Source organism: Cryptotermes secundus, unplaced genomic scaffold (assembly GCF_002891405.2).
Source record: "Cryptotermes secundus unplaced genomic scaffold, Csec_1.0 scaffold508, whole genome shotgun sequence".
NCBI lineage: Eukaryota > Metazoa > Arthropoda > Insecta > Blattodea > Kalotermitidae > Cryptotermes > Cryptotermes secundus.
This window is the reverse complement of record NW_019733326.1, coordinates 494424-520204: the sequence shown is the minus strand read 5'-3', so window position 1 is coordinate 520204 and position 25781 is coordinate 494424. Positions and strand designations below refer to the sequence as shown.

Here is a 25781-nt window from a genome sequence, read left to right as displayed (position 1 = left end):
ATTGTAGTTCTTTCTTCTTCCCTTCCTCCACACTACATGTTTCGGCCCTAAATGGCCATCATCAGGTGTGTATTCTTACGTAGCTGCTACACTGCCCGTAGTTTAAAATTTAAAATCACCAGTCTTTCCAATTGTATGTATGTATAAAATCTTTGTTAACCTACACGCGTCAATTTGATTTCTAAAATTGGCACTTTTTTAAAACTTCAATTCAAATTAAAATGTCTTTAAATTTCTGTTCTTTTTCTTTTTCCAAATGTTTAAAAATTAAAATTTTCTCGGGGTACACACCCTATGTCTATAGTGCTGCAGTGGCCACTTCTTGTTTTATCGCTGTTCAGGTATTGTTCTCTGTAGGCTCTCTCTGTGTGTGTCGCTGCTTATCTTTAATACGTGTATTATACACTTCAAACTTTGAAATTCATCACCAGTTGAGTGAGACGTGTGGTGGATGGTGTCATGAATGTGAGAAATGTGCGCTCGTGGGTGCAACAATTAAAAGAAGGCCGAACGTCCTGTGACAACGAACCAAAACAATCTCGGCCTCGCAGCAGCCGGTCTGAGTCGAGCGAGTTGAGAAAGTTGTTTTGGAGGATCGCCGATTGAGTGTGGAAAACATCGCTTCCAAAGTTAGCATTTCCATGGGATCTGTGCACAAAATCCTGCATGAAGACCTGCAGATGTGGAAAGTGTCCTCCAGGTGGGTGCCACGAATTCTGGCAGACGACCACAAGGCTGCGTGCATGGCAATTTGCCAGGGGATGTTGACACGTGATGAAGACAGGAATGGGACTTTCTTTTCATCAACTGTGACAATGGATAAGACATGGATGCCGTTTTTCAATCCTGAAACGAAGCGCCAGTCAGCTCAATGGAAGCACACAGACTCACCGCCATCAAAAAAATTTTGGATAAGCGCAAATGCTGAAAAAAATGGTGGCCATGTTTTGGGATAGCGATGGCGTAATCCTTACTCATTGCGTTCCAAAGGGCACTACGGTGACACGTGCATCCTACCAAGATGTTTTGAAGAACAAGCTCTTTCCAGTACTGCGAGAAAAACGGCCAGAAAAGGTTGCGCGTGTGCTCTTTCACCAGAACAATGCACCAGCGCATCGGGCGTATGCGACGCATCAGTTTCTTCATGAAAACAACCTTGAAGTGGTTTCTCATGCTCCCTACTCACCTGACCTGGCTCCTAGCAATATTTGGCTTTTCCCCAACGATGAAAGGCACTCTCCATGGTTGCACATTCACCAGTCGTGCCGCTATTGCATCAGCAATTTTCCAGTGGTCAAACCAGACTCCTACAGAAGCGTTTGCAGCACCCATGGAATCATGGCATTGACATTGTGAAAAATGTGTATGGCTGCAGGGAGATTACGTTGAAAAGTGACAGAAGTTTCAAATTTTTTGTATGATAATTGTGTGAGAAAAAAATCGGAGACCTTAGAACTTGAACGCACAACGTATGAAACAGAAGTTATAGAATAAAACAAGAATAAAATTCTTTGATTGATGCTTTACATCATCGAGTCAGTGGTTGGTTTTTGTGTATGTATAATAAACTGTTATTGGGGGCTCATAATGTAGAGGTAGTAATATTAATTATTTAGTCAGTGCCTCATCTTACAAAGTATTATCCGTTCTTTAGGGAATGTAAACAACTACACGTACTTGTACTACATCTACATCACGAGCCTCCAAAACAGTTTATTATACATACACAAAATATAGAATACTCCAATTTGTCCGTGGGAACACAACAAACTCACAAAAACCAACAACTTACTCGATGATGTAAAGCATCAGTCAAAGAATTTTATTCTTGTTTTATTCTATAACTTTTGTTTTATATACTCTAATTTATTGTATTTTTACACCAAGTATTTTAATATAATTAATATTATTGTATCCAATTTTATTAGTACTGCAGTTCAGTGGTATATATATGTTAGCCATGTATTTGCCTGATGATGGCTTTCAATAGCCGAAACATGTAGCAGAGCCATACTAGGCACTGACCTTGATATAGTTGTGTTGTGACAGTTTTAATAAAGAAATTATATATTATAACACAACAGGATGCATGAAATGAAAATTATGAAGACACCTAGTTTCTGGGAAGTTCAGTGAGATGGGTAGTTGCTTAAACGTGGAAGTGCAGGGCTGAAAGGATGAAACTTGAAGCATGAAAAATATATAAATTTGAATATATTCTGAAATCAGGATTTCCCCATGCTTCAGGATGTTGAAATACAGTAGATGTGCTGGTCTTCCTGAATGGTGTAAACCATAAGAAGGCATTAAAGTAATTGTGTTTGTTTTGAGCAGCTTTTTCTTAGTGTTAAGCCATTACAAGTCTCCAGACGTCAGTGAAATGATGAAACATTATTTGTTTCATGTTTCATGTTGTCTGTCACAAGGGAACTGTTGCATGTAGGAATCCAAAATTTGCGAATATGTCAGATGTGGAGAGTTGATGTAAACAGTGGATCTTTTAATGTTTATTTATATTGTCAGAACAGGTATTTCAAGGTTAAGAAACTTACTGCTGACCATTCACCTCCAACAATAGCCAAAGTCAAGAAAATGTGGATCTGTACATCCACTCCCCCAAATGCATGTTTAATTAGTTAAGCACAGGGTCAGCTTTCCCTTTTACTTTACCACAGCATGAAGACATTGTACAGTGAAGGTGTAGTGCCACACATTCTTAATCTTAACATTAGATGGAGGTGAGTCGTCAGCTTTACATCTCAGATGCTTTACCCCTGGGGAAAGAGCCCCTGGTACCCACTGGATAGGAGGCTGGATAAAGCCCTAAAGCCAGTCTGGACACTAAAAAAAAACTGTTGAGAAGAGTTGAACATCTGTCCCCAGCTGTACAGGCCATCATTGGTTTGAGCTGACACAGCTCAGTGTCTTTTGGGATGTGATAACTGTATAATTTGGTAAACAAGTACCACTGTTCCTCTGACAAAAGATAGAGTCAGTGGGCTCATTCAAAACATTGTACCTCTCTATGAAGCTACACGTTTCACAACACAGAAGACCATAATCTTAATATTCATTGCTGTGAGAACCTCAGGTGTTACACAAAAAATCTGGTGTGTGTGTACATCATAGGTTTTATATAGCTCTTTATCAACATTTTCTGCTTTAATGTTTCAGAACCTAATTCCAGGGGCAAAACCAATTCCAGTTAATGAAGTACAGTTATCTCAAGATGAAGAGGAAGAGGAAGAAGAAAGGAGAGAGAAAGAATCAGGAGAGCATGAGAGAGATGAAAACGATACAAGGGAGAAGTCCAAAAATAAAGACAAAGATGAGGATAATCAAGAAGTATTGGACAGAAGACCTGTTGCCCCCGCGTTCGTATCAGAGCCTCATAAGATCAGTGTTGCAGTGACTGATGATTATAGGAGTAAGTGCTCCTGATATGCTTTATTTCTACTGTATTTACTCTGATAGTTTTACATTTTTAAGTTCTTTCTCAGAAGAATTTGTCTTCATGTTAAAATACTACAGGGAGATAATTTTAGTAGAGAGAGATATATTTGCATCATCCATGTTTATATGACCTTCCAGAGGCAGTGTTGTTGTTCTTGCATTCTCTTGGCTTATTAGTAGGAGGGGCATGGTACTGTGAAATCTCACAAAGTATCTTTCACCATAAGATTGTTGTCATTATTGTCATTGCCATAATCATCCACTTTTGCATTTTGTCACTTTTAAAAGCTGTGTCTGCAGCCTTTCATCTAGGTCTTACAGTGGTGCATCCCATTATATCAGATTTCATATTGAGAACAGAAGGACTCTTCCAAACAGTCAATTATAATTTATTTATAATAAAAAGTTCACATATTCCACTGCATATTATCATGTGTTAATGACTTAGACACGGTTTGGATTCATAATTGGATTTATTATACATGTTTATATCTCGTAACTAAAGTATTACATTGGTGTCACTGATTTACACACTCTGAAGAGCTGCAGCATACATAATATATTCTGTGTCTTCGCTATTTGTTGCTTGGTAACAGCTCCTCTGCTTTTGTGCTCACATTGTTGCCTGCTGGCTACTCTCTCACACCTGACTCAAAACTGCAACTCATGGCCTCCTAGCCATGACAGACTGTCAGCTGCAACTAATTTCAGAGAGTTACTTTAAGATAGGTGGTTTACCACCAGTCAGTTCATCTTGGCACGAAGCCCCTTGATGCTCACGACCATAGGTTTTTTTTTTTCTTTTTGCAACTGCACCCTTTTAGTCATATTCCTTATGTAACATCGTCTCTGATGAGAGGATGGATTTGTCTCTTATGAATATGCTTTGCCTTTGCCAGATATACATATTGCACATATAGAAAATTATTCAAAAATTCTTCCTTGTGCAAAAGTCCTCTGTCATTGTAGGCTTTGCACAGCAGATCATGTCTATCTTACGTATCTTATGCTACAACAGCAACTTAGCCACTTGAACAATCGTAAGCTTGACCACCGCTAAGTGTAAGCCTCTTGTATTTCCTGTGTCTGTGCTGTAAACATGTTCATTGTCATGATTTTGTATGACTTCTGTTTGTTGCATACACAATTTTGTTACATATAGTCATATACATACAGAAGGTTGAAAGCTGTGTGCAAATCATGGACTGGTATGCACCTTGGAAAATTTCCATTGGTGCGGAGAACCTTATTTTGCAGGCACTGCGATTTTAATAGGTAGGTGTCTGCTGATAATTCCCAGGCAGGGCAAGCATAATTCATTACTTATCTAATTGGGGCTTTATGGAAGGTTTAATGTTGGCGCCTAAATGCTCACTTTTGAATAGGGAGTTGATTCTAATAAATGTTCTGAAGGCCTTGGCTTCAGTTATTTCCAGGTGCAGTCTCCATCCCTTATCGAAGATTACACCAAGATATTTTGCAAGATATAACTAACTTAACTTATCCAGTACAGTTATACGTGTATTGCTTCAGGAAAGACCTCACAGAAAACATTATTTCAGACAGCTCTTTTGTTGGGTGTGTATATGTTGCTGCAGACTTGTATTTATTGAGCTGTCATCTAGCAGCAGACCCATACCACAGTATTTTGATCACATTAGGTCACAAAGAGGTAGAACTTAAAGAATTTACTGTTAATATTCCACATCAGTGAGTACATGGAACCATCTTGCAGAAGCTGTGCACAGTTCAGTGTTATTAGAAATGTTCAGAAGAAGTTTATAGAGCATGGATGACTTTTTTTTTTGTGCAGCACTTGCACTCATGAAAATCATTGTATGTATTGTAACGTGTTTCGTTACTGAAGACGCCGTTCGGATTGTTAATTGGTTTATTCAACATTCTACAAGCAATGGCTACAATTAATTATAACAATGGTACGGGTTTCCACACTTTACAAACCCTACAACAAAGTCTTCACGTACTAATAACGCGGGAGCTATACAAGTCTCCCTGAATTACACACTCCAAATATAACTGTACTACAGCACTCGCTAAGTCTCGAAAGCACACAATAAGTCTTCCGCTCACTGACTTCTTAGTTATCGCACACTGTCACATAAAATCTTGTAACCACGCGTTCGGGTCTTCTTATCGCGACTGCTGCTATATTTCAACTCAATTCATAGGCTGCTGCCTTGAGAACTGTTGATCACACACTGGCTCTCGCTTGCTGCTCAGCCGGCTTATATTCCGTTCGCTGTTACCTGTTGCCTGCGTCAACAGCGTTGTTGCATGCCACGTCACAGTAGGAACCGGTGCCATGTCGTCATGTTGCATCACCACGCGTTGCGCGTTACATCACCGTGGGGAGAGTGGCGGGGCGATGACTCGCCTATTACCATAGTAACGAGAGCGCTATGTTACCGCCACGTACCGCTGGGGAGGTGGGGATCCTTCGTTGCGCAACATGTCACAGTATTAAAACCATGTGAAATGGGAACACATTGAAAGAACCTTTAGTATGGTGGAGAAGGAGTAGGAAATGACATGACTCAGTCAGAATGGTGGCTCAAGTCAGGGAAACTGCACATGCAGGTCCTGGGCATGCACAGCAGCTTCTCCCTAGTGTACAAAAACAGAATGTTCAGTGAAAGTTATCTCTGTGTTAAATTTCATACAAATATATTAAGAATGTAGTGATGTGACAGCTTAAGAAAGATACTTTAATTTGCCCCCATGTCGTTCCCATTTCTCTGTATCCCCTCTTGAGTAGCATAAATGTGAGAGAGTGATCGTGAGAATGGTAGATATATGAAGGTGATGTGTATCTTGACATAGGCATTGAAGTTCTGAAACTGAGGGGTATGTGGTCAGACAGTAAAGTTCGCGAACTCATCGTGGTAAAAGTGCTGCATACCTCATTGCTGAATATCACTGTGGTCGCCTTCAAAGTACTCCCCTTGGGAAGCTAAGCACTGATGCCAGCACATAGTTGACCCTCCAAAACAATTTTGGAACTGGTTTTGTGCTTTCAGAACTGCTGTCATGTTACTCCTGATGTCATCACTGTTATCAAACTGCCTTCCTTTGAGTATTTCTTTTATCTTCAGGAACAGAAAAGAGTTACTGAGGGCTAGATCTGGTGAATAGGGAGGGTGTTCCAGCACAGTTATTTGTTTACTAGGTAAGAACTCCCTCACAGACAGTGTTCTTTGGTGAGCTCCTTTGGGACCATTTTTGCACACACCTTCCTCATGTCAAGATCTTCAGTTAAGATTTTCTTAACTGTTTCCCTGTCGATGTTCGCTTGCTTGCTATGCTCCTGACAGTCAGCTGACGATTTTCATGTACAATTTGATGAACTTTTGCAATGTTTTCTTCATTTCTGCTTGTTGCTGGCCATCCTGATCTCTGTTTGTCAGTGACACTTTCTCTTCCTTCAGAAAAACATGTCACGCACTTGTAAACTGCTGTTCATAGCATTTATCCCTGTAAACTTTCACTAACATCTCTCTGATTTTGCTTCCACTCTTGCCAAGTTTAACAGGAAGCTCAGACATTCTCGTGGTGGCACACCAAAACGCACACAGAAAATAAATATATGCCACTCAGAAAGAGACTGCCCGAGATCAACAACAACAGCACAACTGTGAAACGCTGATATGCCGTCATCAAACCATGCCGAAGTTTCTGTCCACTGCTCACTGCTGCCATGGCAAGCACATGGTGGCAAGGTCACGAACTTTATTGTCTGACCGCGTACTGTGTAGCACCCTATTTTAAGGTTTATGTCTTTAATTGTTAATTGGCTGCTGAGCTGAAGTTATGTTGATTCTGGTAAAGATATGAAATTTGTTATCAGACTGAAAATTGTGAAGTGTAATTAATTAATTAATTAACCTATGTTTGTGGCAGGAGTTTTGACTTAGGATTTATATTCAGACATGCCAAATAACTCTGGTTTTATTACCTTCAGTATATTCACATTTGATAATCATTCATTAGTTGACATCATGTATACTAACAGCTGATTTGCACTTAAGATTTCCAAGATCATTTACTGGAAGAAAAATGAATGAATCCAATTGATACACCAAACAATAGCTTTAACTGTCATCTCAAAGAATATGAAAGTAAAATTCACGTGATTCAGATGTTATTTGTGAGATGGAAACACAAAGCATGTGCAGTGCATGTCACTCTATGCTGATGGGTTAATTAATTAATCAGTCAATAAGATTTAAATACTCTTAATCTCTTCATGTAGTGTTTAGTTACTTTCACTTCATCAGCCTGCATCTTCCACACAATTTGCACTCTTGCCATTTTTTTCCGTACAGTTAGTCAGAAGTTAGGTTTAACGAAGTGAAATGGATGAATTTTTTTCTTGGACACCTTTGGGATGTCGATGTATGAAGATACAACCACCTGTTGAACTGTTCTGTAATATTTATTACAGTTGCACAGTATACACAGACGAACTTGAGTTTGAAGAATTGAAGAATAATAATAACAATAGTGAACTCTGTAACACCTTGAACGTTGTATTGAAATGCAACACTGAACTAGAACTGTCTGTCTGCAACACCCACACCACACCTCTGCTCTTGTCAGAGTCTTCTTAATAGACAGAATCAGAGTTACTTTATGACTGGTGGTTTACCGCCAATCAGTTCTGGTCTTCTTAATAGTCAAAGTCACATTGCGACTGATGGTCAGTCAGTAAACTTGTGTTGTCACTGTAACATTTGCTTGCATGAGAACAGTTCCCACCCCTAAAGAAAAATGCAGTGAAAACGTCATTTAAGGTGTCTGGGGATGGTTGGCTTTGAACAGTAAGCAGACAGAAATCTTGAAATGGAGTATGTTGATTTGAGAGCATCAAAATTGAATGTTAAATTAAGGAAAACTATATATCCAAACGTTAAATTGGAGTTCCACTGTATTACAGTTTCAGTGCATATCTCTGTAACATTACATTAAGTATTTTTTAAAGTTTTTTTTTTTTAAGAAGGCTCAGTTTTTGTAAGATGATCTTTAAAAAAACAGTAATTTGAAAGTGTGGGTGACATTGAGCTGAAACTTGGTGTAATTAGTTCTAATACAGTAAGCATCTATGCTAAAAAAACATGGCACTAGGATGTTCTGTTTTGAACAGGTTCTCAAATGTTGGGGTGCCCCTCCTGAAGTGGGCATATAAGGATTCAGGGGGGGGGGACAAGAGAGCCCACTGACTTGGTAAAATTTTTGTCCTAAGTGTGTGCAAAGTTGCAGTTTTGCTGTTGAAATCTATAAATTGTTGCATTTTGTAACTCAGTGGCATGCAGTGTGCACATTGACGTGCTGACTGTTCAGCAGACCAATCATTCAGTACTAAGCGTCACAACAAACTTAATGTTGAAAGTTACTTGTACTGTGCAATTTCTTCCAGTCTCAAAACTTGTGCAAATAGCAGCATCACTGCTCACGTTGCTGTTGTTTGAGGCAAACGCAAAGATAAACATGAATTACAGCTGTGTATCTTCATTTAGTTGCATTATTTTATAAAGTAAAAATGTTTTCCTGTTTATGTAGATCTTTTTTAAATAAAAATGTTGTTCACTGTTGTAACATTGTACAAACACAAACACAAATTGAAATTAGACTGTCATTTCTGTTAATTTCAAATAATATTTCAGGAATGGCTTGAGGTTTTGTGTTAACTGAAATGGGAGGCTTGGATTTAGAACATTGAGGACCACTGGTTTGAAAGAAATCCCGTTTTTACATCAGTGCAACTTGAATAAGGGAAAACTGTATTATTACATACATTTAGAGATCAGTTTGACCACCACATATGTCTGTTACCCTGCTGGAGAGTGAGTACATGTGATTATTAATTTCAGGTAAAGTTGTCACTCGCAAAATATCAATTGTGTCGGACGATGCAAGGACACTGCAAAACTCTCCAAGTCCTCCGAGGCACAAAGAATCCAATGTCTTGTTTATAACAAACTTGGTGCGTCCTTTCACTGTGAATCAGCTCAAGGAACTTTTGGCTCGTACTGGCACTATTGTTGAGGGTGGATTCTGGATAGATAAAATCAAGTCAAAGTGCTATGTTCAGGTATGTTTAATAACTGTGAAATGTTATGTAGAAGCATATTTGCAGTGATACTTTTTGTGTTCATCAGTGCATTACATATTTACATGGTACGTTTACATGCATATGTGAATTTTAAAATGTTTAGATTGAATCAAGAAAGAAAACTTGATATTCATTGGGATTTTGGTTTTTAGCCTCTGACTTGCAGCTCTCGCACACAGATATTTTCATGCTAGTGATGGGCTTTCAGTAGGGTTGCCAGATTTTGTAAAATAAAAAAAGGAGTGATGTCTCGTTGCTTGTCTATAACGACATTTTTCACAACTAATAGGATATAAAATATACATAATCAACATACAACATAACTTACAAAATGCTACTACACGTCTGTATTACATAGGCCTACTACACATTTATAGAACAAAACAAATATTATGTAGCCCTATTACATATTTATAGAATGCACAAAATATTACCTAGCACACATTTGTAGAACACACAAATATTAAATACTACACATTTATAAATTTCAAGGGCTGGTCGATCAGATTCTGTTAATTGTATTTCACTGAACTCTTAGCACTTTTTAATAATTGAACATCACCCTTTGAAAATTTATAAAATCCTGAACAGGACTTGCTTTCATAGTTCACTGTCACCTGGAGTTCTGCCTTGATTAAATCTGTTGAGCATCTGTTTCTTGTGTCACTCCACTTACTTTTCATGAATGAAAAGATTCGCTCCACCAAAGCATTTGAGCCAGGGATGCTAAACAAAAATCCTACCACTTTGGAAATATTTGGTACATCGTGCTCGGGTACTGAAGAAAAAAATGTAAGCCAGTTTGCTACATAATCACCATATTTGTTCACACTGTTGCAGAGGTAATCTCGATGGCTGCTGAACTCGTCGTACAGGTCATCAATGCAAACATTTTCACTTAGCTGAAACACTTCTATGGCTTTTTCAAAATCTTTGAACTCAATCCCTTCCTGTAGAGAAAATGCTGCAAGGGATGCATAGGGATTGTCATCTGTCACATCATATCTTTTTTGCAGGTACTGAAGCATATTGCTATAAAAGCTGTTCAGGTCTTCAGTAACCTTTTTCTGTAATGGCATAGACAATCCATTAATGAGTTCTTTTGCTTTGCAACCAAAAAAGTTGTCTTTCCTTCTCTGCTGGATTTTAGAACTGAGAAGTTACATTTAAATTTGATTTGTTTCATTTGGTCTGTCACACTAACAATTATAAATACAAACCACTCTGTCCAATGTGACATATAAGTTTTTACTCCATGAAAACTTATCTCTCTTACATGTTTCGGTCCTTACGGACCATCTTTAGAGGAAACATCATTACGAACTGGAAACTATCATCACAATAGGTGTTTTGATTTAAAATACTTACACTTATATTATATAATGCACAATACATATAAAGTTGAACATTTCACAATCACAGCAGCTTCCTGGTATTGTAAAGTTTTCAAAGTTTCTGGATGTTAATTTACAAAACCTTTATTGTCACTNTTAATGACAGCCACCTAGTTCGAACATGCCTCAAATTCTCAGTCCACTCCAAATTCAGAAACTCAAAGAATGATTTTAACTCTTCTCTTCTTTTGGCAGAGACAGAGAAGTGATTATATATCTTTACGACTACACTTTCAACATCAACATCTAATCTGTCGATTGCAAACTTAATTGTGTTATGTATGACATGATTAGAGCAATTAGCTTTCAGTAAATTTGAGTTTTTACTTCGCAGCAACTGATATACAGAGTGTGTTTTTCCATAGTTCACATTGGCATTGTCTGCACAATAAGAAGACACATAATTTACATCCAAGTTGTGCTTTTCTAAGCTCTGCAGCACGAAACCAGTAATTGCCATAGACGTTTCCTCAGCACTTTCAACAAAATCTAGAAGTTTATTCTGCACTCCCTTTAAAGGGTTGAAGCACCGGATGCAAACAGGGAACATTTTTCGATTGCTTCTGTTTGATGCATCGGTAGCCAATGAAAACATTTTGAAGTATTTTCTGGACATCTTAAAATAGACACAAAGTCATTTACACTTTTAGGAAAAAGAACGTACTTCACTATCATTTCCACTTTAGTGCGTCCACATGAAAGTTTGGAAGCAATCGCGGAATCACTGAAAATATGGGACACAAGTTTATTTCTGCAGTCCAGACTGGAATAACTTAAGTTGTGTTTCACTACATGATACACTAAACCAAGTTCACACGCGGTGCTGTTGTCATATTCTTGTTCATTGTTTAAATTAAAGTATTTCAAAAGTTTATTTGAACTTCCAGAATTACATTTTTCCTTAATTTTATGTCCCTTGTATTGTGCATGTTGCCTCAGGTCACTTTGTCCACTGTGCGAAATACTAAAATCCTTCCTACACAACGTACAAAATGCCCGGTTCTCGTCTGGTCCCAGCTTAACCTACGAAAACATATCTTCCCATTTCTTAAGATATATTTGGTTATGTTTGGCCTGAATTTCAACTTCTTCCATGGAGGAGTCTTTGATGAATCTTCTTCAGCCTCAAACATTTTTGCTAACTTGACACTGACTTTCTAGCGAAGATTGAATGGATTAAAAATACACTATCACCCACACCCTCTGCTTTGCTTTAGAACCTCAAGTGTTGCCAACATTCACGAAATGCAACATAACGAAAGAAACTATAACAATGTCATTTTCCAAGGATTACAGAAATTTTATGATAATATTTAACCCATGAAATATAATTCACAATGGACTTAAATAAAAAAACGGAGAATTATCCACTCCGGGTAAACAATAAACAGAGGAACAAAATTTGGGTGAAAAAACGGAAGAATCTGGGGAAAACGGGGTATCTGGGAACCCTAGCTTACAGTGACTTCATTTATTATTGAACGCATCTTCTTTCTTCAAAAATATTTCATCCACTTGCTGCAAAATAAATTTTTGGGCCTAAAAATAAGGTGTGCAATGTGTATGCCATTTAGATTGTTCGCATTTGCTGATCTTAAATATGTGACATACACATTTTTGAACACATTTAATCAGTGTGCTGTTGGTTCATTGGTTGGATTTATTGGCACCTTACACACACTGCTTGGAGCTACAGGCACTTACAGTGCTATCACTGATATACACTCTTTACAGTTCACTGTTACACACGCTAGTGTTCTCAGTCGTCACTAGCAATACCTTGGTAACCGACTTATAACAGTCTCGCTGTCACTGCAGGACACATGAAGTCTTCTTCTCTCACTGTCACTTCTCAGTTATTCGACTCCCATCTCCAGAGACTCTCAGTTCTGTTCCAGCTGCCTGAGAGACTTGTTGTATAGCTTTGGGGCAGACCTACAGAAAACACAATTTCCATCGTCATCACAGTTCCTGTATTATTATAGAGGCATGCCTACCTCGCTGTTGCATACAAATGGCAGTTCTGTTGTTGCGTGTGCATTTGTTGCTACAGGAATATGTTTCCCAAGCTCTTGCCTAGCAATGGACACTGCTCTGGGTCCACTTTCTGGCTTTGAGGTATCATGTCACAGTATTCTAGGTGAAAATGAATTAGCACGGCTAACATACAGTATCTCTGTGGTGAAGTATGTCATAACAAATGTGTGATATTTGAGGTTCTGATGGTGAGAATATTGAGACTGCATTCTTCGGGGTGGTGATGCCATGCAGGCTCATAGATAGACACCATTGTTTTTGAGGAACCTGGATAACTGAAGACGAAGGCAGTAGAGTAGGTTCCAATTGTTGGTTCCTATCTACCAGTGTGTATGGCATCATAACCCAAAAGACCATCATCTTCAGATAGTTATAATTTGTATATTTTGTGATAACATTATGCAGTTACAAAGTGGATCATAGATGGTATGAATAACAAGCATTCCATGGGAGCGTAAGTACAGTGTGTAACTGTCATGTGTATCTCCATGGAGCAGAATTCTTAAGATGCTAATATTTGCCCAGCTGATCAAGAAATTCCCAACCTTTTTGGAACCCAAAAGTTCATTATCATGTTCACAAGAGCCAGCCACTGGTTCTTATCTTCGCCAAATCTAGCCCACATGCCTCATGTGAGGTGTGTCTAAGGAGTTCCAAAAATGACTTTGTAAGTATCAATTAATTGCTTCTGTCCAGTTTAAGGTAGTCCTCTTAGACAGATGTACACAAAGCTGTTCTTTTCTACCATATTTTGAATCATTTCTGGAATGCATTTTCTGATATCATTCTTAGCCCATGTGATGTATGCTGCTGGGCCTCATCAGACAATGCAAAATGCACCTGAATCAAGAGTTTAAGAGGTAAAATGGGGCCAAATCAGGAGAGTATGGAGGATATTCCATTAGTAGAATGTGTTTTGCATCAGAAATTTCACAATGTGAACAAGTGCATGCCTTGATGCCACAACACGCCCTCTGTCTAGCTATAAGTCACACCTATTTTTCCTCATTAGCATATTCCTTTCTGTTGTCACTCTTGGTGCCATCTGGTGATAGATGCTATACTAATTGATTAATGAAGAGCCTTGGCAATTTTAAGGCAAGTGTCCTCAGCCAGTGGACTTGGTATGTTGTGTGCAAAGGATTAATGAATTATGATGGGTTTGATATAGCATTTAGGTGTACATAGTAGCGTAGTTGGTTGAGGCACTGTGCTACAAGCTGGAAGGTCACAATATCGAATCCTGATGAGGTGGATTTTTTCAATTTACCTACTCTTTGCAGCTGCACTGTTGCCCTGGGGTCAGCTGAGCCTCTAACAGAAATTAGCACCAAGAATATTCTTGGGGGTAAAGGGTGGCCAGTGCTTAAGGCTGACATTACCGTCATGCCGATTGTCTAGGAAATGTGGGAACCTCAACATCTCACAATCATATGGGCCTCCATGGCCTGTTACAGGGATAGCTTTACTTACTTTACTTTTTGATATAGCATTTTAAACTGTTATTCACATATCATCCTGGCTTTACAGTATGAAACGGAAACTGAAGCTCGAGAAACTAGGCATGCCCTTCATGGAGTACGGTGGCCTGTGTCGAATCCAAAACAACTTTGCGTTGACTTCGGCAGGAAAGAAGATATGGACTTGGCACAAGCTCTGACAGACGATGATCAGATACCAAGAAAAACAGAGCCACTGAAAGTCGAGAGGACGATTGAAGGTTGGGTTGCTGAGCAAGCCAGGGAGAAGGAGAGGGAACGGGAGTTACGGGAGCATGAAAGAGAACGGGAGAGAGAAAGAACTAGAACAAAGGAAAGGCATCATGCCGTTCCTGCTGTTGAACCACTTGAACGGAATAGAAACGTGAAGGTATAATTACAACCTGTGCATGAATTTTGGAATTTCTTTATTTAACTCTTAGAATATAAAGTGATATAATGGTCGAGCATTGTTTGATCTCTCAGATCATCTTGGATGGCGTATAATGCTCTTTTACTTTAGCAATTAAGTGTTCGGCTGTCAAGTTTCATGTTGAACTACATGTTATAAATGCCAAGGCCACTTTGGGATAAATGCAAAAGAAAAAGCTGCATAATTTCTTCCAGAGGCTTTGAGTTTTATATGTTACACTCGATACCATCTGCTGACAAAAGTGTTATACTACGTGAGCTGATCTTATCAGCTGTTGCAGTTTTAGTTCAAGTACTCTGAGTCATTGTAGACAGTACATGAAGTTAATATTTGTTCTGAGCTTGAATGGGGAATTTAAACAGGAGAATTTGCCTACAGTAGTGAATAATCAGATCACACGCTTCTGGAATGTGATAACATGTTTGGTAGACAGGCACTAAGGTTTTGGAGGAACCTGCTGCCTCTATCTCTTCTACCCTGGAGATGGAAGCAGCAGGTTCTTCAGAAACATTGGTACCTCTGTACCAAACTACATGGTTTTACACCCCAGAAGACTATGGTCTAAATATGTATGACATGGTAAAACGTTGGACTGATTTTGTGAATATTAGAATGGGTCTAACACATGATCCCATTTTAGGTCTGTTTATTGAAACATGTGACAGACCACCAGCTCCATTTTTAAACAGTGTCTTTTTAAATGAATATGTCCAGACATATTTGACCAGAATTTGATTTCCTACTTATTGGATTATAGGTGTCAAAATGTGCAGTCCTGCCGAGTTTGTTGCTTCAGTAGTCACTTCACATATCAAAAGCTTCAGTTTCTTTTTTGGCATATTAATTAGATGCACACTTCATTTATATCAACATTTTCAAATTTAAAACATATTTTGTGATTTGTATTCTTTCCTAGATGTCAGCAAATGTCAGGGAATGGGACTTAGGTAAAATAGGTCAGTTGTCCCCTGCTGAGAAAGAACCGAAGCATGAAGAAAAAAACAAAGAACGAGAAAGAAGGGTGCGGAGAGAGAAAGCACACCACAGCAGAAGCCCTTCGCCCCATGAAATACCTGGTAATACTTCTTGCAACCCTTTCATGTTATATTATTTGAACAAGATCTTCCATTTCATATCGTTATCTAGAGTTTGATTTGTATTGTAATTTTGTTTGGAGTTTTGTATGAGCATGATACTTTGTCTCACTGAGAGCGGAGCCACACTACAGTGCAGCAACTAGATTCTGTCTTCTCACTGTTATGGCCTGGGTTCAGTCCCAAGTCAGGTTATGTGGGATTTATGGTGGACAGAGTGACACCGGGACAGGTTGTGCCTAAGTATTTTGGTTTCATCTGTCATTTATCGTTCCACCGCTCCTCCGTGCTCATTTGACATTATTATGGTTGTCATCCGGCTAATACTATATACAAGTTGTGTCCCACATACCAAATACACTGTCTCACCCCACCCTATGAATTTAAAGGAAAAGAGGAAGAACAGAGTTCATTATTAAGTCTAACCATTTCCAGTGTTGATGTTTTACAACAAATAGGATTATTGTTTTGGACATTGTTCATAATTGTTAAAACAGCATTTTTGGAGATGGGGGTCATGAAGGTCGAGGGGTTCTTGTTTACTTCAGCCTGTTGCAGGCATTGAGACTAGTCTTCTAGTGTTGCATCTTGTTTGTGGTGCTTAACAAATAGAGCTTAGTCATGCACCACACCACCACAGGGAACCACTCCACATGTGCCCTTTCTGCACCCTGGCACATCTCGAACAATAGCAGGCCATTAGAGTGACTGCCAAAAGCAAACCACGAAGGATATAAACGTGAAATCTCCTATAAATGCTGAAAATAACAGAAGATCCTGACCACTCACTATCGGGCCAGCTTCAAGAACATTCAAGAACCGCATTTTATAAGGACCTTCTTTGTGCATTGTTTCAGTTTAATTTTTTTAGAACTTCAATATGCATGTCGAATCTTAATTTAAAATCTAATTTATATATACAAGGGTCTGCCAGAAAGTAGAGAGTGTTTGTTTAGCACTTTTTACAGGTCAACGAATTGCACCATTTCAAGGTTAATTGGCCTCTAGTCTTGAATAACAAACAAAGTGAATGACAGACTTTTTCTGTCATTTTGCAATTTTTAATGAGTAAGAAAGTTGAGAATTCTGCTGATCATGAAGTGCGAGCTGTAATTTGGTTTTTGAATGCGCAAAATGCCTGGGATGTTTTTTCCACCCTCCCTATAGTCCAGACCTGGCTGCAAGTGATTTTCACTTGTTTGCACACTTGAAGCAGTTTTTGTGTGGCATGCACATTGTTAGTGAAGAAGATGGTTAAAGACTGGTTCTGTGGACTGGTCAGCACATTTCTGCAATGCAGGCATGCAGAACTCATCACACAATATGAAAAGTGCCCGAATCTTCATGGGGATTATGTAGAAAAATGATTTAAGGTCTGTAGTAATGATGCAAAATGAAGTTCTTAAATTTAGTTATTTAATTCTTTTAATCACTGAATGGTCTGTACTTTCATGATGACCTACTTAGTGTTAAGTCAGATCTGACCCAATCTTAATTGACAAAATGTTATACTAGCATTGTCGTTTGTATGCATTCTGTTATCAGTTGTATATCCCTCAAGAATCAACTGATGCAGAAACATGTTGTGAGTTGAGTAATATTAATGTGTGATGATGACACCTCCAGTTTCAGTTGAGCTCTTTCTAAAGCCCAAGACGGTTAGGAAGCATTTCTCCCTTATGAATGATGATGGAAACATGTCCAGTTTCCAAAACTTTGTGTTCAAAAACAGAAGCTGATAAACATTATTCCAAAAACATAATATTTGTTCTGTGTATCATCAGCACAAACTTTTAGATCTTATTATTCCAAACATTAGCCATATTTATGGAATGAAAGTGCTTGAGAACAGGGTGTTTAATAGAGCATTTGGAGCCAAGAGAAGAAATGACTGGAGGTGGATGGAGGGGCTACATACTTCATATGCTTCACCAGATGTCATTGTAATGATCAGAGCAAGGAAGATGAAGTGGGAGATATGAGAAAGACAAAAATATTAGTAGGGAAGAGACCTCTTGGAAGAGCTAAGGATAGGTGGGAGGATAATAGTAAGGTGGGGGCATGTGGACTGCATTCTTCTGGGTCAGGTTAGCGCATAGTCTCAGACTTGTGAACATGATAATGAACCTTCTGGTTCCAGAAAAGCTGGTAATTTCTTGAGTAGCTGAGTAATTGTTAGCTTGTCAAGAGGGACCTTAGTGTGTGGAATAGTGCAGACTTTATATAACAAGGACTTATAAACTTTGTAGAAGTACGTGTAGCATTGGAAATTTGTGGAAATACGTAACCTTCAATCCTAATTTCTCATTTTTTATGTATGTGTATGCACGCACACACAAGTAATTTAGACACCACAGGATTTCTTTAATGTTTACAACTGTAGTCGGTATAGTAACTGGCTGCAGGCTGGACAGCCGAGGGCTCGGAAGTTTGATTCCTGGAAGGGTCAAGAATTTCTGTTCTCCACATCATCCAGACAGGCTCAGGGATTCACCCAACCATCTATTCAGTGGGTGCTGGGAGCTCTTTCCCTGGGGGTTAAGCGGCTGGGGTGTGAAGCTGACCACTCACCTCCAGCTAGGGCTGAGGTCAAGAAAATGTGGATCCATACATCCACTCCCCTATATGCCTTCGTGGTGTAGTGCTTAATTGGTTAAGCACAGGGACAACTTTACCATTTTACCTTTGGTGTCAAGACTAGGGTAGGTGGGTAGGTATATTCCTATATAGATAGGTGGGTGGATGTGTAGGTAGGTTAGGCAGATATCACTCATGGGTTGCATTACTTTTCTTTGTTCAGTATTTGATAAATTCTATTAATTATTAAGAATTCTGTCATCAGGGATATAACGTTATGTAGTCTGTTAGAAGTCAAATGACATTTTGGAGGAATATGTCACCTCCATTTTTTGGGTTAAGAGTAAGCCAAGGAAGAGGGCTGCGCCATAGCTCAAGCGGTTAGTTACTGGCTTCCCACTGCGGCGGCCTGGGTTCGATCCCACGTCTGGTCAAGTGGTATATGCGGTGGACAAAGTGGCACTGGGGCAGGTTTTCTCCAAGTACTTTGGTTTCCCCTGCCAATCTTCATTCCACCAGTTGCTCCACAATCAACCTCACCTATCATCTGGGGCTCGTACAATAGGCCAGAAGTGGCCGCAGTACGAGGGACTTAGTCCCACCCCACTAGCAATAAAAAAAAAGCCAAGCAAGAAGCCAGCATGAAGCAGTCGATTGACTTTACATGGGCTACATGACATATCCCAGAAGAGAACCCTTCATAACCACCGCTGTGAGAACTGCAGATTCTAATTCAGTGTGTCTGGCAATTTTGAATTAAGTGTGTTTTTCTTATCTTCCAGTTCAGAAACAAAAAAAGAAAGAAGATGTGGCTGCCGCTAAGCTCTTGGATGATTTGTTTAGAAAGACAAAATGTACTCCCTGTATTTACTGGCTGTGTGAGAACTGCAGATTCTAATTCAGTGTGTGTTTCTTGTCTTCCAGTTCGGAAACAAAAAAAGAAGGAAGATGATGCTCCTGCTAAGCTCTTGGATGATTTGTTTAGAAAGACCAAATGTACTCCCTGTATTTACTGGCTGCCTCTCACTGCTGAACAGGTATGTTGGGATCCTTATATTCACACACAAAGCTTTTATGGGTTTGGTGCTGAATAATTTTTCCACGTGTATCTGAAATGGAAATCTGTGAAGTAAGTGAGTTTGCCACTCATGGAAAATTAGCATGTCACAGGTTGTCCCTGTCATCATATTGTCACGTGTCGGGTATATGTCACATGACAAATAACTTCACGCTGTCTTGGATATAGTGAATTTATTCCACTTACTCTTACAGTTACACAATTTACAGTTTCACAACTACTGTCATCTGCAGTGTCACAATTACTTCTCCTGCTTCCATTCACTCCGGCAAATGCTAGACTGCAACTGGCTGGTTACTGTGGTAATCCTCTCGTTATATAGCTTCTGCACTCACAACACAGAAAACAGTTACATGATAGCTTTCACTGTTGCATAATGTTGTGTTTACAGGCGTTGCTGGGGAACGCTGCCAAGAGTTGTTTATTGCTGCGTAGTAACCACGGGGTAGGGGGACGGGTGTTGACTGGCCTGTTACTGTAACAGCGGCAGTTGCTTCGATGCTGTTACGTCATTGCTGGAAGGGGGGTGTCCTGCATAGTGCAACTATGTCACACTGCTCCCTTCTAAAGGTTGTTCATCCCGAACAGCCTAACAGTGCGCCCCGTTCATTTTCTTTCAAGGGTGTGCTTTCTGCGTCTTCTTTTGGTTCAGCTACTCCTCTTGCAGTGACTATTCCCTGGCTGTTACATCCGCTCCCTTCTTAAGATTGTTCGTCCCTAACAATTCCATGGGCCAGTGTTCATCAATCCGTTGTATCACATTGTGAAAGTGAGGAGTCTCACTTTCATCCATTTTACATTCACTCTTGCTGGGGAGGCCGGTACTTCTACGTTACCGGCTGGGTGAGACTCATCATAAGGCTGCTTGCAGAGATGGTGTAGACAATTGCCGATGGCGAATTCCTTTCTCCGGGATCCAAAGGCTCCCTGGGTAGTTTCCTTGTTGAAGGCATCTCTCCTGTGTCATGCCACTGCTGCACAACGGGACACCTTCCGGTCGGTTTGTGTTTTCCATGCCACTTTTGTATGGTGGCTTGTCCCTCTGCAGGCAACGACCAGTCTTCCTCGGCACCCATCCTGACACTGGGTCTGGTCTGTTCATTCATTTTTCGCTGGTTTCGGTCCCTACACCTTTTCTTCTTCAGTTCTCCAACTAGCATTACTTCAGCGTCTTCTGCAGGTACCTCTCATCGTTCTGCCGCCTCAGGTTTCACGTCCACTGAGGTCGGCTCTTCTTCCTCTGGACGTGCCTCCATTTCTTGGGAGGCCATCGTCCCTTCTTCTCCTAGATGCACCGCCAACATTTCTCGGCAGGCCATCATCTTTACGTCCATTTTGGATTTGCTTTCGGCCACTATCTCCTTGTGGCTGGTGCTCATATTTTCTCGCATGGCTTTCGTCCTTGCTTTGATTGCTTCCGTTTCTGCGGCCATCTTTTCTCGCCAGGCTCTTCTACCGGCGTCTGTTTTTGCCTGGAAATCTTTGTGGGTTTTTCTATCGGCCTCTGCCTACACCAGAATTTCGATTATTCGCTGCATATCTTGCTTCTCACTTTATTGCCATAGCTCCAAAAACAGCATACTCAGATACAGTGTTACTTCGTTTTTACCATTGCAGTGTCATACTCTTATTGATATGTCAACCAGTTTTCAACAGAAAATACAAACTGAATGAGTGAAGACAGTGGTATGAAGAGTACTGTCTTGGGATGTTACATTGTCTGGTATATTAATGCACCCATTCCCTCAAAACATCAGTAAACTTCACCAGATTTTATCATATCCCAGAAGAGAGGATTCACAATCACTGCCATGGGGACCACAAATCTCAGAAGAGTTGTAATGTAAATTTTATTGGAATGATATTTCTCTTGTATTTCATACTAGTAAGGTTAAAAAAAGGTGAAGTTGTCCCTGTACTTAACTAATTAATCACTATGCCATGAAGGCGTATGGGGACATGGATGTGTAGATCAACATTTTATTGACCTCAGCACTAGCTGAAGGTGAGCGGTCACCTTCACACCCCGGTCGCTTTACCTCCGTGGAAAGAACTGCTGATACCCATTGGATTGGAGGCTGGATGGACCTCAGCATTGGTCTGCATGATGTGGAGAAGAGGAAATTTGTGACCCTACAGGGACTTGAACTCCGGCCCCTCGGTCGTCCAGCCCATAGCCAGTCACTATACCAACTACACTATGCCAGCTCCTGTTTCAGACTAGTAATCGTATAATATACTTTGTGCAAGTTTAGTATGTTGAACTTGAAACTTTCATGGCAGCTAAAAAATGTTAAAGTTGTGGGTGTCCAGCCACATCAGTTTGGCGGTTAAGTGTAACATTTTAGAGACCTCTGCTACCATCACCAGGGAAAACGTTTTCATGATGAAGGAGACAGAGAAGGTCTCCACAGTGTTCAGCTTTTGCTGTAAATTGATGTGACTGGTTACCCAAGAAGAGTTTATCAACTTTAATATACCTTGTTCATAATTCTTTCTTCTCATTTCATACTATTTCAGATTGTTGTGAAGGAAGAGATGCGCCGTAGGCATATGGCTGAACATGAGCGCAGAATGGCTGAGATGAGAAAGGCAGAGAGAGAACGAGAGCGGGCTAGAGCTCAGCAACGCCAACAGAGGCGGGCAGGAGAGAGGGATAAACGAAGAAGACGAACTGTCAGTGGCAGTCCTAAGAAATAACTGAGAGATAAAAGAAAAATCCTTCGCTGGGAAAAGTGATTGAATAATCAAGTGAAGAGTGAGTTGCAGGTTGCACGTCCTTGCAACTGGGAGAGGAGATGTGTGCGGCCAGATCTACCATGGCCGTCTTGTAACTTGGCATGTTCAGAATTATAACTGCCAGGGAGTTGGTTACATCAGCTCATGCACGGCTGTTTTTGCAAAATGGTCGGTTCTTAGATCAAATTTACTTTTATCTCGCATGACCTGTCTGGTCATTTGTTTTTATTTAATCTTTCACAGCTAAGTTTTCAAAATTATTTGAATTGCTTTTGGTAGTTATTAATTTGTTAGCAAATTGATGCAGGTACATAAAATATTCTATTAAGATAGAGTTAGTTGAGTTTCGCGTATAATAACTTACCTTGATATTGCACATAGCTTATTGGTATGTTGTGAAATCAGTTAATCCATTAAGATAGCTTGATGTTCCTTTCCCATATAAAAGACCCACTTTGCATGCTAATGTCCATATTTAATCAAGCTTATTGGTATGTTGTGAAATCAGTTAATCCATTAAGATAGCTTGATGTTCCTTTCCAACATAAGGAAGACCCACTTTGCATGCTAATGTCCATACTTAATCAGTAGTTGCATGTTTCTACATAAGGTATTATCTGGGCCACTTCTAAGGCTGATCCTTGACCTGTTTGAATCCCTCCCTAATTTTTCATTGCAGGAGATGAAGCATTTTGTTTCCAGGTCCAGCAGAGGAGAAAAATGAATTTTTCATTTCTGATGATGACAGATGATTTTTATCTCATCAGGCAGTACAACAGGCAGCCTGGTGCACAGGGCTTTGGGGGGATCGAACGAAACAAAACCATGGGAGGTATTAAACAGAGCGATCTCCGTAACCAAGGATCAACAAATACAAGAAATTTGAGAAGGATTCTGCACTAATGTCCATGAACTTGGGGTAGTGACTGTGGAGGACATGGTCATGCGACGCCATCTTGTGTATTCCTCATGGCAGTGAAAATGTGTGAAGAATATTTGCTAAGTATGTGCTGTTGTCATCCTGTTGAAGAGAACTGCAGCATTGCTAAGTGATATGAGGATGGATGATCGTCAGAGAAGAGTGAAGACCTCTAACCATGATGAAGTGTACCTAAAGAACAGTCAGCTTTTGTTGATGTATGGAATGTACATCCTTTGCAATTTATGATTATGAAAAAGTACAAGGAATGTGTCTCTTTGTTATAGTACCTCAACTTGTGGGCTGTAGATTTGCAGCACATTTAAATAGAGTTAATGTTAAGTATGTCTGAAGTTCAGTTTTTATTGTTAGAACAGCATTGAACATTGAAGGTTAGTGAATGGCTGGTATGGCTTATGGTCACTGCAATGGAACCCCCATTTATTGTAACTTGATTTAAGGGCGTCATGCAATTAACTTAACGTTCATTTTCAGTAGTCCCAAATCAATAATCATAATGTTAAAATACGCCCATTTTCTTCAGTTTAATGTTGAGATCTGTTGGTCCAAGAAGATATCTTAAAGAGGCAGTTTTACCATAGATAGAAATTTATTTCTACCTTTCAGTTCTCAGTGCTGTTTGTCTGCTAGTAACCGTCTAATCAGGACACAAGACAAATGGTCAGAATTTATACTCAGGCCATCTTTACCCTATTTCTCTATTTGAAATATGTTGTACTGACTGTGTATGCCCCCAAGCCTTTGTTGATATTGTGGTGAAGAAGTCAAACTCGAGCTCTCTGATCTGTAGCACATCACTTAGTTCAACAACATATGACAGGTCAGCAGTTTGTCAAAACCCAATACAGCATTCAAGCTGAATCACATTTTCCTTCCTAGTTCATGCTCCATTTTACTGGAGAAAATTGTTTATTGTTTATTATGCATCTTGAGAAATGGTTTAACCAACCAGTCAGAATATTAATGGGTACTGTGTCTAAGATATTATAATTAAGGTATGTGCTTAATTATGCATCTTGACATTTTGTGAGTGGAGGTATAGCTACATGCGTTCTTCACTTTGGCACTAGATGGAGTTGAGTGGTTATCTTCATCTTCATCTTTATACCCAAGGAAGGAGCCCTTTGGACAGGATGCTGGTTGGGCCTTGAAGCTAGCATGGACACTGTGGAGAAGCGTGTAATTGCTTTTATTTAACTCCACAAGTAAGTGGAGTCTGAAGTACATTTTTAACACCACTACAATTTCTTCCTAAAATCAAAATTGGATCCCTGGATAAGTTTGTTCCCTCTCTGTTCCATTCTCACCCGTGACAAACCAGTGTGCCTCCTGCAAGGGTTTTTTTTTGTCCTTTTCTTGCCACTGCCTAGGACTGGGTTCCTTTTGGTCTTTAGGGCCCCTGCTTGGGTTAGATAACCACCCTCCCTCTAACTTATATAACCAAACCTGTTCCTGAACATACTTTATTCCTAAAGATGGAGGTAACATGTTCCTCCAGAACTTTCTTGTGTGTCCGCAAAAGTACATGATGTGACAGCTCAGAAGGCATTAATCTAAAAGTACTTTTTCAGACTTCTCTATGTATTATTTTTATTTTTTGGATTTTTAAAATTTTTTTAGCCGAAGTTTCAGTTTCGTATGAAAGTGAGAATTTGTTACAACTTCATACAATTTCACATTTGTTTTCTCTTATTTATCGTCTTTGTATTATGTTTAAGCCTCCACACATTCACTGATGCATGTTAAATGAAAATGGCATAACGAAAATATTGTTCAGGTCCTGTTACTTGTTATAATCATTTTCAGTGCACTTGAAACTTTTGTTCAGAGGACTTTTGTTGTAACAAAGCAAATTCCTAGAAACATTCTTTTACATTTCATATTTGTCTTCAGCAGTGGATATGTAACTTCCCATGAGATTGAATAAAACTTCCCTCAGAGGCTCATGACAACGCATAAATCACAGTGTATAGACAACATAAAAATGTGTCTCATGTGCTGATAGACCAAATTTTTACATTTGAGAAATAAAATTGTGAAAGCATGTAATGGAGTAATTAATACTCGTAGTCTGTACTTTCTTTTACTATCATTACATCACACTTTTGTGGAATTATTTAAGAATGTTCCACAGGAGTGTGTCTGCAGCTGGAAGCATCTCCATGATCAGCTTACATATGCTTGTGTCAGCTGTGACTTCATACTCTTTGTTTCCTGGTAAGAGAATCTCTTTGCTGCATTTATATACCATACTCGCATATTTTCAATAAATTAATTGATAGTGTAATAACCATCATAGTACAACAAATTGACAGAATGTTCAGTCAAATTTGTTAGGATACTGAGATCACCTTCAAGGGTAAAATATAAGTTTATGTGTGTTTTTAAGTTGCCAAGTATCATTAAATTTATATATATTATGAAGTAA

At 39.4% G+C, this 25781-nt stretch overlaps 1 protein-coding gene across 2 annotated transcripts in view; it reads left to right on the top strand.

Moving 5' to 3' along the window:
* The window catches only part of LOC111867997 (apoptotic chromatin condensation inducer in the nucleus), a 56918-nt gene extending 31504 nt beyond the window's left edge, over nt 1–25414 (top strand). The window contains exons 8-14 of one of the 2 annotated variants that reach the window (XR_002843437.2): nt 3175–3427; nt 9342–9562; nt 14545–14883; nt 15842–16001; nt 19521–19633; nt 22195–22581; nt 23181–25414. Coding sequence is in view for 1 of the 2 variants with exons in the window: in XM_023858306.2 (XP_023714074.1) it covers nt 3175–3427; nt 9342–9562; nt 14545–14883; nt 15842–16001; nt 19521–19633; nt 22195–22374 (1266 nt within the window). In the remaining variant the exon portion in view is untranslated. Of the gene's footprint in view, nt 1–3174; nt 3428–9341; nt 9563–14544; nt 14884–15841; nt 16002–19520; nt 19634–22194 lie in introns of both variants that reach the window. The other variant, XM_023858306.2, reaches the window with a different exon arrangement.
* Nucleotides 25415–25781: the final 367 nt, after the last annotated feature.